This window comes from Gavialis gangeticus, unplaced genomic scaffold (genome assembly GCF_001723915.1).
Source record: "Gavialis gangeticus isolate Ggan-Ray unplaced genomic scaffold, GavGan_comp1, whole genome shotgun sequence".
NCBI lineage: Eukaryota > Metazoa > Chordata > Crocodylia > Gavialidae > Gavialis > Gavialis gangeticus.
In genome coordinates, this window is record NW_017728998.1 from 24,620,811 (window position 1) to 24,633,795 (window position 12,985).

Here is a 12,985-nt window from a genome sequence, read left to right on the forward strand (position 1 = left end):
TTCAGGAGGAGGCACCAGATTGAGACAGCCCAATAAAGAATGTTTATCCCCTTCAGCAATACTGTGGCCAATGCCAGAAATGGGTGAAAGGAGTTTCCCCAGGACTTCTTTCTCTTTCATGGGCATATCTCCTTTGTTATAAATCTGGTTTTGTTCACTTAAACTTGCCTTGTCTGGAGGAAGAAAGCCACTTTGCAAACATGATAGGTATCTTGAATACAAGTTCGCATGAGCCTCCTGTGACATACTGCTGATGGATACAGGTACTTCTGGGTCACTAGGAGATTTGTTTTTTACAGATAATTTATTCAGATGGACTTTCATGTGATTTTTGAGAAACCAAGGCTCTTTGAAACGCCTCCCACAAATCTGACAGCAGTGTTCAAAGGAATCCTTGTGCTTTCTCATGTGGCCTTTCAGGAACCAGGCTTGGCTAAAGACTTGGCCACATACTTCACAGCGAAACTCATTGGTAGACTGTTCACCATTCCCATTGGATCCCTGGCCTTGCGCTGACTCAGCAGTTATGTGAGCTTTCTCCACATGGCTAATCAACTCCTCCTCCTGTGAGGCAGCAAAGTCACACAGAGTGCACTTGTAAGGCTTGTGCAGGATCCTAATGTGTCTGTCCAGCTCTTCACGCTTCTTAAATTTGCCTTTGCAAAATGTACATCTGAACCCAGCAGTCTGAGCAACTACTTCTTCCTGGACACTGACTGGCTTTGGAGAGGGAACAGGGTTTGAAATATCAGGTGTGCTGTGATTAGCTGGCACAGACAGATTGCAGTTTGCAAGAGGCATTGGTTGTGAATGCTGCTGTGTTTTCACATCAGGTCGTGGTTGCAAAAGGCTGCTTTTCATCTGCTTGTCCCGCAGAATTGCTCTTTCTTCCAGCTCATGTAAAAGCCTGTTTTCTTCTCGGACTCTTCCACGGCCTTTACCGAGGTTCCCAAGTTTGTGAGTACGTAAGTGAATCTTCAGGTTGCCCTTCTGAGCTGCTCTGTGGTCACAGTATGGACACTTAAATGGTTTCTCTCCAGTGTGAGTGCGCATATGGAGAGAGAGGATGCTATTAAATCGAAAACGTTTCCCACAGAGTGGACATGGGTACTTTCTGTTCTTTCTAGCATCATCCTCTATATCACTCATCTGAGACATGATCCCAAGGTTTTGTCCATTTAAGAACTGTTGCAGATCTACTCTCCCATTCAGACTGGTGTCCACATCTCTATTGAGCTGGTTTGCTAACAGTGCCATCTGACTGCTGATTGGCTGATTTGCAATGGACACATGACTTTTGTCTTCCAAGGGCACTGATGCCTTCTCTTCAGCATTCTGCCTGTTCTGAAGCTCTGGAAAGGCATGGCTGAGCTGTGAAGTTATCTGATGCAGCTTCTGACTCATTGAATACTGGCCATTAAGTATGCTGCTGTTGAGATGGGCATCAGCTTCTGGTACAGCTGAAGAAACACCAAGGCACAAACTAGCTTCCTCCATCTCTGAAAATAAGAAAATATTTTAGCTTTGTACTATAATAGTTATAAGCAGTGAATCAACTATATCCACTGGCATAACATTTGCATTTTATGTTTTACCTACACATAATAATGCAAAGGAATTAGAGGAGAAAACAGTAAAAAGTATATTATATGCCAATTATACTATACTACTGTCATCGTATTTGTGCCTTCATCATACTGTATGTTTACAGATAGCTTTTCATTAATACTTTAAAAAATTAGCACGTTACAAATTTCAATATTTTATCATTATAGAGGTAGCATAAGCTTTCAACTTCTTTTTTTCCTGTGATATTGCACCTGTTTACATTTTAAATCTATAGAAAAAGAAATGTTATGCATCTCTTCCAATTCCATTAAAAGAAAGCAAACAAAAAACAAAAATAGAATCCATTTATAACTTTCAGTTCCATTAACCATATTCAATATATTACACGTTCCACAATGAGAAAGATAGTTTTATGATTTGACTAAAAAAAAAAAAGATGGCATGATATTTACTGGTATACAATAAAACAAGATAATGTTTTGGGAAAAAATAAAGTAAAGGACAAGCTTTAGAACAATAAAAGGGATTTTGCTTTAGTCAACAAAAAGTGCAGTAATATCTCATTAAGCTGATTAGTATGCTGCTTAGAAACAGTACTAGGTGCTGTAACACATGATTATAATCATAAAAATCCTTCAGTGTTTGCAAGTAAGCATTAACGAGGTATATTAAATTTTAAGGAGACTGCGACTAGCAGCTTTGTAAACCTCTGAGATTAAGATTTAACCCTTCTGTTACAAAACATTGTTATTTTGTCATTTTTGAAACTGTGCCCATCAAAATATGCATACGTTATCTTCTGCCAAGTCTTTAAATTCATCACTGAGAACCTTCACATTTCAGTACTTATAAAACTTGGAAGATTATAGAGAAATATCTGTCCTCCAATGGCTGAGATATGTGATTTAAGAGACTTTGATTTGTTTTAAAGAGCTCTCTTATGGAACTAGATAAAACCAATTAAAATCCAAGGAAGGTGCTATAGGAAGCCTCAACAAATTTTAGAATTTTAATAACTTTCCCAATATACAGTAATGAGTACAAATTGTACCTACAGTATGTGTATTGCAGAAAATTAGAACTCAAAGCTATTTGTTAAACACAAGTGCTCAGTGCTGGTCTGCATAATTGTCCATAATAATCTTCTATCCTTGCCATTTTCTCTAGTCTATTCAGGAATAATGCATCTATAAAATTTTATTTAAAACAAAAAAAAAAGTTTTACATTAATGATTTTCAACTAATATGAAGTTGTAAGGTCAGATGGAAACATAATGAAGATCTTTCTTGTTTAGGGATATAATTTGACATTTTCTCCAATATGAAATTATGAGATCCTTAACTTATTTCCAAAAAGCAAATTAAACTTATTCCCAACAAAGGAAATTAATCCATTGTTTTTTGGAAAAAGAAATACACTCACCAGGCTTGCAACAAAAGCAGCACACTTAGATGGAGGTGAAGAAAAAACTTCACTTTATAGTGGCCTCTTGTCAGAAAATCTGGGCCCCAGATCTGGAAAATACTTAAAATGTAACTGTGTTGATGGAAACAGTCCCATAGACTTTAATGGGACCACTCCTATGAACAAAGTTACATACATGCTTAAGTATTTTCAGGATTGGGGCCTAAGAGAAGCATGGGTGGTCTCCATTGGGAGACCTGTTTAGTTTAGTTTGACAGGAAGATTGATGCTGTGATGTGATGCAGATTTTGTAAGAGAAAGGGGGGAACATATATATGCACATATGTATGTATGCATTACAGCTGAACCAAGATGAACCTAAGCCACAACGTTTGTTTGAATACAGTTCAGAACTTTCCAAATTTGAATGAGTTCAGATTCAAGACTTGTATTTGGATATATTTTCTAATTTAGGTTCCATATTTTTTATAAATGACACAAACATATGTACATAAAAAATATTTAGCACCTATGCTCTTGACATTAGTGCTTTACATTCAAGCAACTGTGAGTTTCAGAAAACTAAGATTAATTCAAGAGTTCAGCCAGGTTTTCACAGTAAATTAATGGAATTCCCTGCCCTTTGCTAGATTCAGTATACTGGAACACTCCCGTACAAGAAACAAATAGATGCAAGTTTGGTTTAAATGTATTTTTTAATCACTTGAAACTTCATGGAGCATAGCACTTGTTAAGGTTGCCTGTCAATTAAACCTGATTTGACCTCATCTATCTAATTTCTTCAAATAAGCCATCTTCTGCTTCCTCAAATTTCTCGATTTTGTTTCTAGCTGAGGGTGTTTTTTACTTCATGAGCCAAGGCTTTTAGAAATACAGGAATTTGAAAATTCAGGGTAAGCATATTAAGTACCTATAGATATTAGTTTTGTAAGAGTCTTCTTAGACTATCATTTTTCTACAACAGCTTGATATATACACTCCAAATTTGATTTATTCAATTGACCTCAATGGGAACTGGTGCCTTTAAGTGGCAGCAAAGCTGGGGTGGTTAATTTTAGCATTTTATGCTCTATCAAAGTTTGAAAACTCTGTCAGTTCCCAGTGGAGTTCATTAATTCTGATGGTTAACCCTAAGCATCAGTTCTAATTTCAGTTGTTGAGTTTGGCTTTATATTTAAGTTTTAAGTTATTTTGTAGCTTTTTCTTTCACAGAGAGTCTTATAAAAACTGGTAACAGTTACAACTGTAAAGCTGAAAGTCTGTTAGTGATTTTTCCTTCCAACAGTTGTCCTACTCTTATCAACAGTACATATTAATCTCTTCAACTCTCTAAAAAAGTCAACCGTTCTATTCCATGTTCCTGGCTCCTGGTTGCTGATCTATTCATATACTTTATATACTTCCCACCAATTCCTGTGTGCTCTTTGGTATTTTTGGTCTTACAAGTGATTATATGTAAAATTCAGGGGATCTTGTTTAATTTTGTTTTCATTTTTAAGACAAGTTAACTTTATGTTTCTCAATATCTCAAAAACCAATGAAAGTAACAACATATTTAATCATGCCATGGATTTTAGAACCTGACTTGTGATTTTTTTACTGGGAAATGCTGCGGGTATGAGTGAATTTTTGTCCCATCCTGTTGCATATCAAATACATATTCTCATGAGATGGCTACTCTTCAATTCTCAAGCTCTCAAACTAGGATTACTTTACATTGGATGCAAAACCTGACCATGGAGAAGGTCCCAAGAGGAAAACCAGACCTATACCTTCTCTGGGGAGCAGAGGGAGTTAATTCTGTTGCTCCCCTAACCAGAAGTGCACAGAAAGGTCACAGAAAAGGTACAGTAGCCAAAATGCCATTCTGGTTATTTTATTTTAGCCAAGAAAATGAAGCGAAGTGGCAGAGCAGCAGGAGAAACTGATTTGTGTACAGAATACAAATGACACCTTCCTGGTTCAAGTTAACTCTCAGTCCCCTGACATCCCAGGATGCTTTGCAGCGCTGGGCTGAGCTGTGCTGTCTGCTCCAGCAGAACAGAGTTGGCCCTGCCCCCTGCTCCCTAGTTGGAGCACTGTCACCCTCCCTTATCCCAACAGCACAGGACCCCCTCCCTTCCCTCCACCTCAGTGTGCCAGCTGCTGGAGCAGTGAGCAGAGCAAAGACAGGCAGGGGCTGCTGCATCCCTGTCAGGCAGACCCCTGCTGGGGTCCCAGACTGGTGGGAGAAGGGGTTTAAACCACACTCCCCTTCCATCCCTTCCCTTCCTCTCTCCTCCCCTCCGCCTCAGCATGCTGGCCTGGGGTCGGGATCTGGCCATGCCCCTCCCCTCTGCTCCAGTGGGGAGCAGAAGAAAAGCCTGGCAGGGGCTGCTTCCCCCGTCCCCCTCCACGGCCCCCCAGGGGTCTGGCCACACCCCCCTCAGCTTGATCAGGGAGGGGCAAAAAACCTGGAGCACTTCTCTCCCATCTTCCCTGCAGCTTTCCAGCCACTGCAGAAGGGAAAGGAGGAATCACTCTGGCACCCCCCCCAGCTTGTAAACTGAGCCATGGCATGCATGTGGCTGCATTTCTGGAACCAAAAGTGAATGTCTATTCACTTGCTTCTCAGTCCAATCTATGCAGTTTAGCCTAACCTGCAAAGACTGAATTGATTCAGGCTTGGGCTTTTTTACTGTCTGTACTTAGGAGAATCTCTGAGTCACCACACAGAATCACAGAAAAGTGGGGCTGAAAAGGACCCCCAGAGGTCCTCTACTTGAACCCACTCTTTGATCCTGCCTTGGTGAGATCATCCCTATCCTAACCATCACATACAAGTCCTTGTCTAACCTAAGGGAGGGAGCAGAGGCTCTGTCGTGGAAAGAGCCACAGGGTTTTTTTGAATAACAATAAAGTACCTTCTGTAGTTGACAGACAGACTATATTTGGCATTGCCAACTCTATCCAGAAACTCAGATTTGCCACTGTTGAAGCCAGCTTGGCAATGAGAAGACAGTCCAGCTCTCAGGCCATTTTCAACCAAGTCCACGGGAAAACAGTTCCAACTTTGCTGATTTCCTTAATTCTTTTCACCTCCCTTTAACTGCCTTCACTACTGTTTAGTTTCTCAGTGTTGATGATCCAGCTACTGAAACCTTTTAGGCTGGTATAGTCCCAACTAAATCTGTGTTGGGGCACTTGCTCACAGTGCCCGGATACTGCTGCAAACTGTAAAATCCCCTGCTATTGAATCTACTCTTCTTCCCCTGCCTCTGTACCTCCTCTGATAGCAGATACCATTTAATTCCTTCAGTACTACTGTGCACTTCTCTTCTTGCCATTCATTCTCATGTTGGTACAACCCTTCTGTAAGAGATCTCATTTTCAGATAGTTTCCTTCATCTTCCATTCATACAAAGCCTGAAGAACATGGAAAGTCTTATTAACTGACATCTCAAGTTTATAAAATAATAGGCTTTTTCATATCAATATTTTAAAATACTTAACACCCCCTTGCCTCCCAGAAAAAGGAAATTCTTGGACAGTATTTAGAATCTTATATGTGCTTTTTAAAATTATTTGAAAGGCAGGAAATATATAACTAAAAATTAGAACAACTGTAATTTTTTGATCCTGTGTCAACAGCTTTCTCAGCAATTCACCAGAAATCTGCTGTTCCTGATCAAATGTTTTCAGTGGTCATCACAAACCCTTATACTTCTTATGTAAACTAGACCCTCTCACAATTCACCTGTCAATTCAGAGCAAAAAATCTCATCTTATATCTGCAAGTAATATGAAAAAACCATCCTTCTTCATCCGTCATTCTATCATGAGTAAAAGAATACAAAGTAATTAATATCATATCCCTACAAAATGGCTTGGGTTTTGTGTAGCTAAGGCACCACCACTTCCTTTATTCCCCATTGCGGTCCCAAAGGTCAGTTCTTGTCAGTCAAGAACTGACCTTTGGGACTGCAAGTACCTGCAAGTACCATCTATGCACTAAGTTCCCTTCATCAAAACATGTGGGGGCTCATTCTCAGTAATCACTGCTCAGATTTGGAACCTCCTCCCCTTCCTCCAGAGCACAAGCAGGGACGTCTTTTGGAAGTGGTGGAGGACCTTTTTATTTTGGCAGGCTTGTAGGAGGCGGCGTTAAATTTTGATGCATTTTCTGGGAAACTGTTTTATTACTGTTACATTATCTGCTTTATGACTTTTTATTGTGATCCTTATGACCCTGAGCCTTACAGGGGAAGGCAGCATAGAAATCAAAAAACAAACAAACAAATAGAAAAAGTAGCAAATCCATTCTCTCTAGAAACTGCCCTAATATACAAGTTTACCCCCTCATCCATTTCACATACATTGAATGAATCTGTAAGTGTGAGTGCAATGTAAGTGTAAATTGCAGATTATATTACTAATATGTCAGTGGTATAATCATAGAAACATACTAATTAGGGCTCACTGAAAAAAAATCACATCAAAATGTTTTTGACAGAAAGCGAGTTAAATTCTTCAAAAAATTCTGTGCCTCGCACGTAAATTCTGTACATGTAATTTTTCAACTTGTTAAAAAGCCAAATACCAAAAAGGTCTGAAAATGTCAGTGTGAAAACACCACTGTTGTATCTCAACAGATCTGTCATTCAGGAGGCTCACATCCCATTCTTCTCCCTGGGGAAGGTTCTGCAGCCTGACCCACATCTCTCCTGATGTACAATGGCTATAGGGCAAACCTCCATCAATGGGGGCTGGGGGGAAAAGTTGTGCAGTATCATAACAGATATATATCCTGAAAAATAGAGATATAAAACATGCGCCTAGCTCAACATTTTGAGTTTGGGGCTCAAAGATTTTGACTGATTTTTTTTTTTTCCTGAAAAGTCAAAGTTTTCCACAGCAAGAAAGAAAAAAAATCTTCCATTCCAAAGCTAAGCCATCTGTGTAATGTGATATTGCCATTTGTGAACAAGATATGAAAATATTCTAACATCTGTATTTCATCCCTCATACCATCATAGGAAATGAAAGTGAGCTCCCTACTTCTGGAACACAAATTCTCACTCATAGGCCTATGCCAAGCAACACCAAGGACTTTCCAGCATGCACAACAAGTACCACATATGACAAAGCAGGGCTGAGCCCTGCATAAGAAGCAATGAAGTTATGAGATAACATGGGTTTTCTACATGTAGTGTACACACAGTGATTTCTTACTTCCATGACGAGACAACTCCTGGCTTATACAATTCACTTCAAGATATATGCACCAGCGAAATCCTTTCTCATCGTTCTCATAAAAATCCAGTGAGCCTTTCAATTGCCTTTGATGGTACTAATAGTTATTTTGATTTCACTCAAATTTTTGCCTTCAAAACTATTTCCCATGATATCAATAACTAAAGTTCTGACTTCAGCAATTTCAATAGAATATACAGATTTTATTTGAGTATTTGAAATGGATTAATGGAATTTATAATATTATGATGCCAGAAGTGGCTATCATCACAGACAACATTAATTTAACATGAAAAGCTTGAATTCCTCCTGCTAAAATCAGGGAAAACAACAGATAATAAATGGGTTTAAAACATTCTAAGTCAACAGAATGCACTACGTTCACACCAGTTCATTCCTATTGGACAGTGAACACCTACAACATTTTCTTCTTCACTACAGTAGAGAAAATAGGAATTTAAAAACATTGCTGTGTTGTTACTGTATCTCCGATAAGACTAGTTAAAAGATTCACAGCTCAGTAAGCAAATTAATGCTTTACATGCTCATGTGTCCAATAACATACTCTTTTCGGCCCTGATTCTGGATGTAGTTACAGTTGTGAGTCCATTTGCTCAGATACAGACACACTTTCAGGATTTAACTCTCAGCATTAACCTGCCCACTAGAAATATTCTTGTGTATCTATATTACCAGTTGGTCGATTGATGAATCCTGGATGTGCAAGTATAGGTTGTTTCAGCTCTCAGTGACTTGTAAACAGGTATCAATGAGGAACTCCAGAATAAGTACTGAATTTTTATTAAATGTTGTCCTTATTATTGTAGCTGAAACTGTTTAACTAAGGTTGTTATAAGCATAATACACTCCTGTTAAGAAATACAGAACACCAGACTACTGAACCTTTTCAGGGTCATTAAACAGCTGTAAACATTATTACAAAAATAAACCAGAGATTTCATGCTTACATTTTAGCCCAGAGCTTGGTGTGCTGAGCAAGTACATTTTTTTCATCTCTTACAATCAACGCTGGTGACATTTGGGCATCCAAACAAATTACATCACAAATATTACCGAGGTGGGTAGGATACTGAGTGGTTTATTTGTCAGATGATTAATATATAAACTGTAGGGCAGTATGGTTGACCTATTCTTCTTTGCCACATATGCAGTCAATACTAAAAGACATAACTTGAAATAGTTAAATTTTAACATGAATGTATATGATGTGGGGTTCATTTATATTTAATATGATCGTTATGGTACTATCCAATCTGACAGAACGTAATAAACACAAGGCCATATTCTCACTGCATTTATTCTAGTGTAAAATTAGAATAACTTCATTTACTCCATTGGTGTAAGTGGGAATCTGATCCGTGATCCTTAAAGATTATTTCTAATAGGCTAGGATTAAGAAATATGCATTATATGAGAGATGGGAAAGAAATGGAAACCAATCTCAAAAGTCGCTGAGATTGATATTAGCCTTCCAATACTTAACAGTCATGAGAAGAAAATATCTGGCAAAACTACAGATCAAATTGTAATACTGATTTTAAGCAAATTCTTCATTACTTTTAATAGGAAATTCTATTGAAATGATTGCATGATAAACCCCTCTGTTTTCAGTGTAGTGTTCATACCTTAAAAAGGTTAGAATAAGGACTTTCAAAACTACCTTAAAATCAATTAATTAACAAAATAGAAAACATTGATTAGTCTATGTTGCTTTCATTTTCCAATGGGAAAGTCATTTGGTTTCTAAAATACTGTAGGATACTCTCTAGCTTGCATGTCATTTTGAACCTTCACTGGTGAGTAAAAGATAAGCCATAAAAATAATCTTTATTTTGTAGCCCCTGTGAAGTGAAAGACTAAAAGCCATTTGAAAATGCAGTCTACAAACTATAGAGACTCATGAGACTTTGAGAAGAGGAGAAGCATTTATAAATCTCACTCAAGATTAAAATAGAAAGATTAAAAGAATGCAGACAAGCTGTTTAGTTTATTGCTACTTCACATGTGACTTAAAATCTCTTTTTGTCATATATTTATTCTATTTTATTATCAGTATATTTAAAAAGTGGGATCTAAACAAGTGAGAGGTAGAAATGGTGCTGAAAGTTCAATAGCTCAAACACATTTTTAGAAATCCTGTTGTAATTTTCCATCTCAGGCACTAGATACATCAAAGATTATTATTTTTAAGCTTAGAAGAAGACATTTTATTTTTTTTTTAAATCTCAATTGATGACAAGAGCAAAATAATAGGGCATTCAAGATTCCAGTTTGAATCTCAGTATTTGGAATCTTCAATGATCCTGAAGTTTCTGTTATTTTGGAACCAGTAGTCTTTTTTTGTATAAACGTTTTAACTTTTACTTAATTCAGGAAGTGAAAGATAGTTTTTATTTTCTCTAGGTTGAATGATTTTCTGCAGCATATATCTAATAATTCACTTTAATTGATTTATCTAAATAGTGTCCACCTCAAATAGAAAAGCCTTAAAATTAAACTTTTAATAATCCCACTTTAATGTTACATTGTAAAAATAAAAATCCCAATACTTTTTGCAAATCTTATCATTTTTTTTCCCTTCACTGTTTCTCAGACATTTTGCAACTAGAGGAGTTAGGTGTTTTGAATGTTCTATTATCATCTGAGGACATTATGTTAAAATGATTTTGAAAGAAGAGTTGTGACACTAATCAATTATATTTTTTTAACATTATATATATTACAGACCCTATTAATCCTCCACCCCTGACACAGGCAAACTGCAAATGAAGGCACAGGTAGTTTTGACTAGGTCAAGGCAGTAGGATCAGACCCCATGTACTTATAAGGATGATAAGGGATAAGACCACAGAACTCAGTTCACCTACATTTAGAAACAATTTAAATCCAAGAGCCACTGACTGCAGTCCTATGTTGATCATTTTATTTCCATTTCAGAGGGGTTTAGAATTTGATCTTGTGCAAAACTAAATACAATGTAAAATGCACATATGCAACAAAGATCAAAGCATGGTTGACTGTGAAATATTCATACAAGACAGCCCAGTGAGATTTTGTTCACAGGGGCACCTGTCAGGAGCATAAGCTTGGATAGAAATCATCAAATAAGTACACAAAATCATTACTAAAATCCAGGCATACAATCAGATAGTCAGTTGTCTGAAACTACTGGATTGTAGCCAACATACTGGCTCAACAGACTAATGCTTTGGTCTTTTCAGCTCCTCAGGGCCCTAGTTCAGTTCCTCCTGCTACTGGTCAGGTCAACTGTCTGTACCTGGTGTTGACTTCCTTGGCATTTAATGCTAGGAGTGAAGCAAAAAAAGCCTGAGTCCATCAGTTCCCTTTGACCTGAGCTGCAGAAACATCTGCTGGTTGAGTCATGAGCTGCTTGTTGGCCAAGTTTAACAGTAACCGATCCTGTTGTGGATCAGCTCTCTCAGCAGTAGGTGTCACTGCAATAAATAGATGGATTTCTAGGGACCTAGATACACATTCCCAATGAAAATGCATAAACAGAATATCTCTGAGCAAATGAGGTGTTTCAAAATAGGTGAATTATCCAATGAGATGATCATTTTTTCCCTCTGTATGTGAAAAGCAGAAACATTTGTTTCTGGAGAAAGAAAACTGCGTAAGTGGGATTGCCAGCAAAAAAAAAAAAAGTCATTTTGCCCTTTAGTCTTGTGTCACAAAGATCCTTTAATTCACATTAATCACCTCCCTGCAATCCCAGTTCTATTAAGAAAAGGACTGTTATAGTTAAACCTTTTTGAAAACTCTAACAAATTAAGCAATTTTCTCTAGTGGAACAAAAGACCTAGTTATATTGAAAGACACTATACGCTCAACTGTAGTTTTAGGACTTAGCAAAGATCACAAGGTTAGCCTATTTTATAACAAATGAAAGAGTACATAAATCTATATGAAGAACAAGGAAAAAAATACTTAAAATGGCTCCAGGAAAAAAAAACAAACAAAAATGACTGCTCATTTATAGATTTAATTAATACTAGCACATATTTTGAAAAAGCTGCAACCAATTTATGTTTGAAACAGAAAGTGTTGCATGCCAAATAATGCCACAAACTCATCTGAGGCCACACACTATTTTGTGCTGTTACAATAAAATGGTTTGTGGGGTTATTGAGGATGTTTGGTTTAATCAACCCAGCAACAATATGCCTAAAAAGCAAGTATTTTAATACTGGTTAAAAAAGACAAGGAAGTCTTAATTCATTTATGCACATCTCTAATACATTATGTCAGGTTATATGATGAGATACATACAGAAAAATGCGTACGCAACAGTGCCTCATGAATTTAAAGAAACATCTTTCCAGAAGTGGCTGCTTTCTCATGTAGAAGCTACAGCTTATTCCTAGGCAGCTATCTTTATGGGACTAAAGTAATCTCCAAGCATTCACTGTCCATTTATAATACTCATATTACCCAAACACACAACTTTGACAATGTATTTCTGGCTCCCAAAATAGCCATAAAGATTTTGAAACAGGATTCAATCAAAAGGCTCCTGCATAGATGCTACATCACAGGAACTCCCACCACAACAACTGAAATGCCATGTGAACTATGAAGCACCTCTTTCCCTACCTTTCTGACAACGGCATTCATCTGGTAGCCACCACTATTTGTGAAGACTCTATCAAATAAGGCATCAGATACTTCAGCCTTCTCTGTGTCATCATAAACTGATAGTAGTTCAACACACATTCA

The 12,985-nt window shown here is 37.5% G+C and overlaps 1 protein-coding gene across 7 annotated transcripts in view; it reads right to left on the reverse strand.

Moving 5' to 3' along the window:
* Positions 1–12,985, reverse strand: part of ZNF536 (zinc finger protein 536) — a 605,226-nt gene that overhangs the window by 354,231 nt on the left and 238,010 nt on the right. For all 7 annotated transcript variants that reach the window (XM_019505631.1, XM_019505629.1, XM_019505627.1 and 4 more), the window contains one exon: positions 305–1,499. In XM_019505631.1, the coding sequence (XP_019361176.1) occupies positions 305–1,497 (1,193 nt within the window). In that variant the 5' untranslated portion in view covers positions 1,498–1,499. The remainder of the gene's footprint in view (positions 1–304; positions 1,500–12,985) is intronic.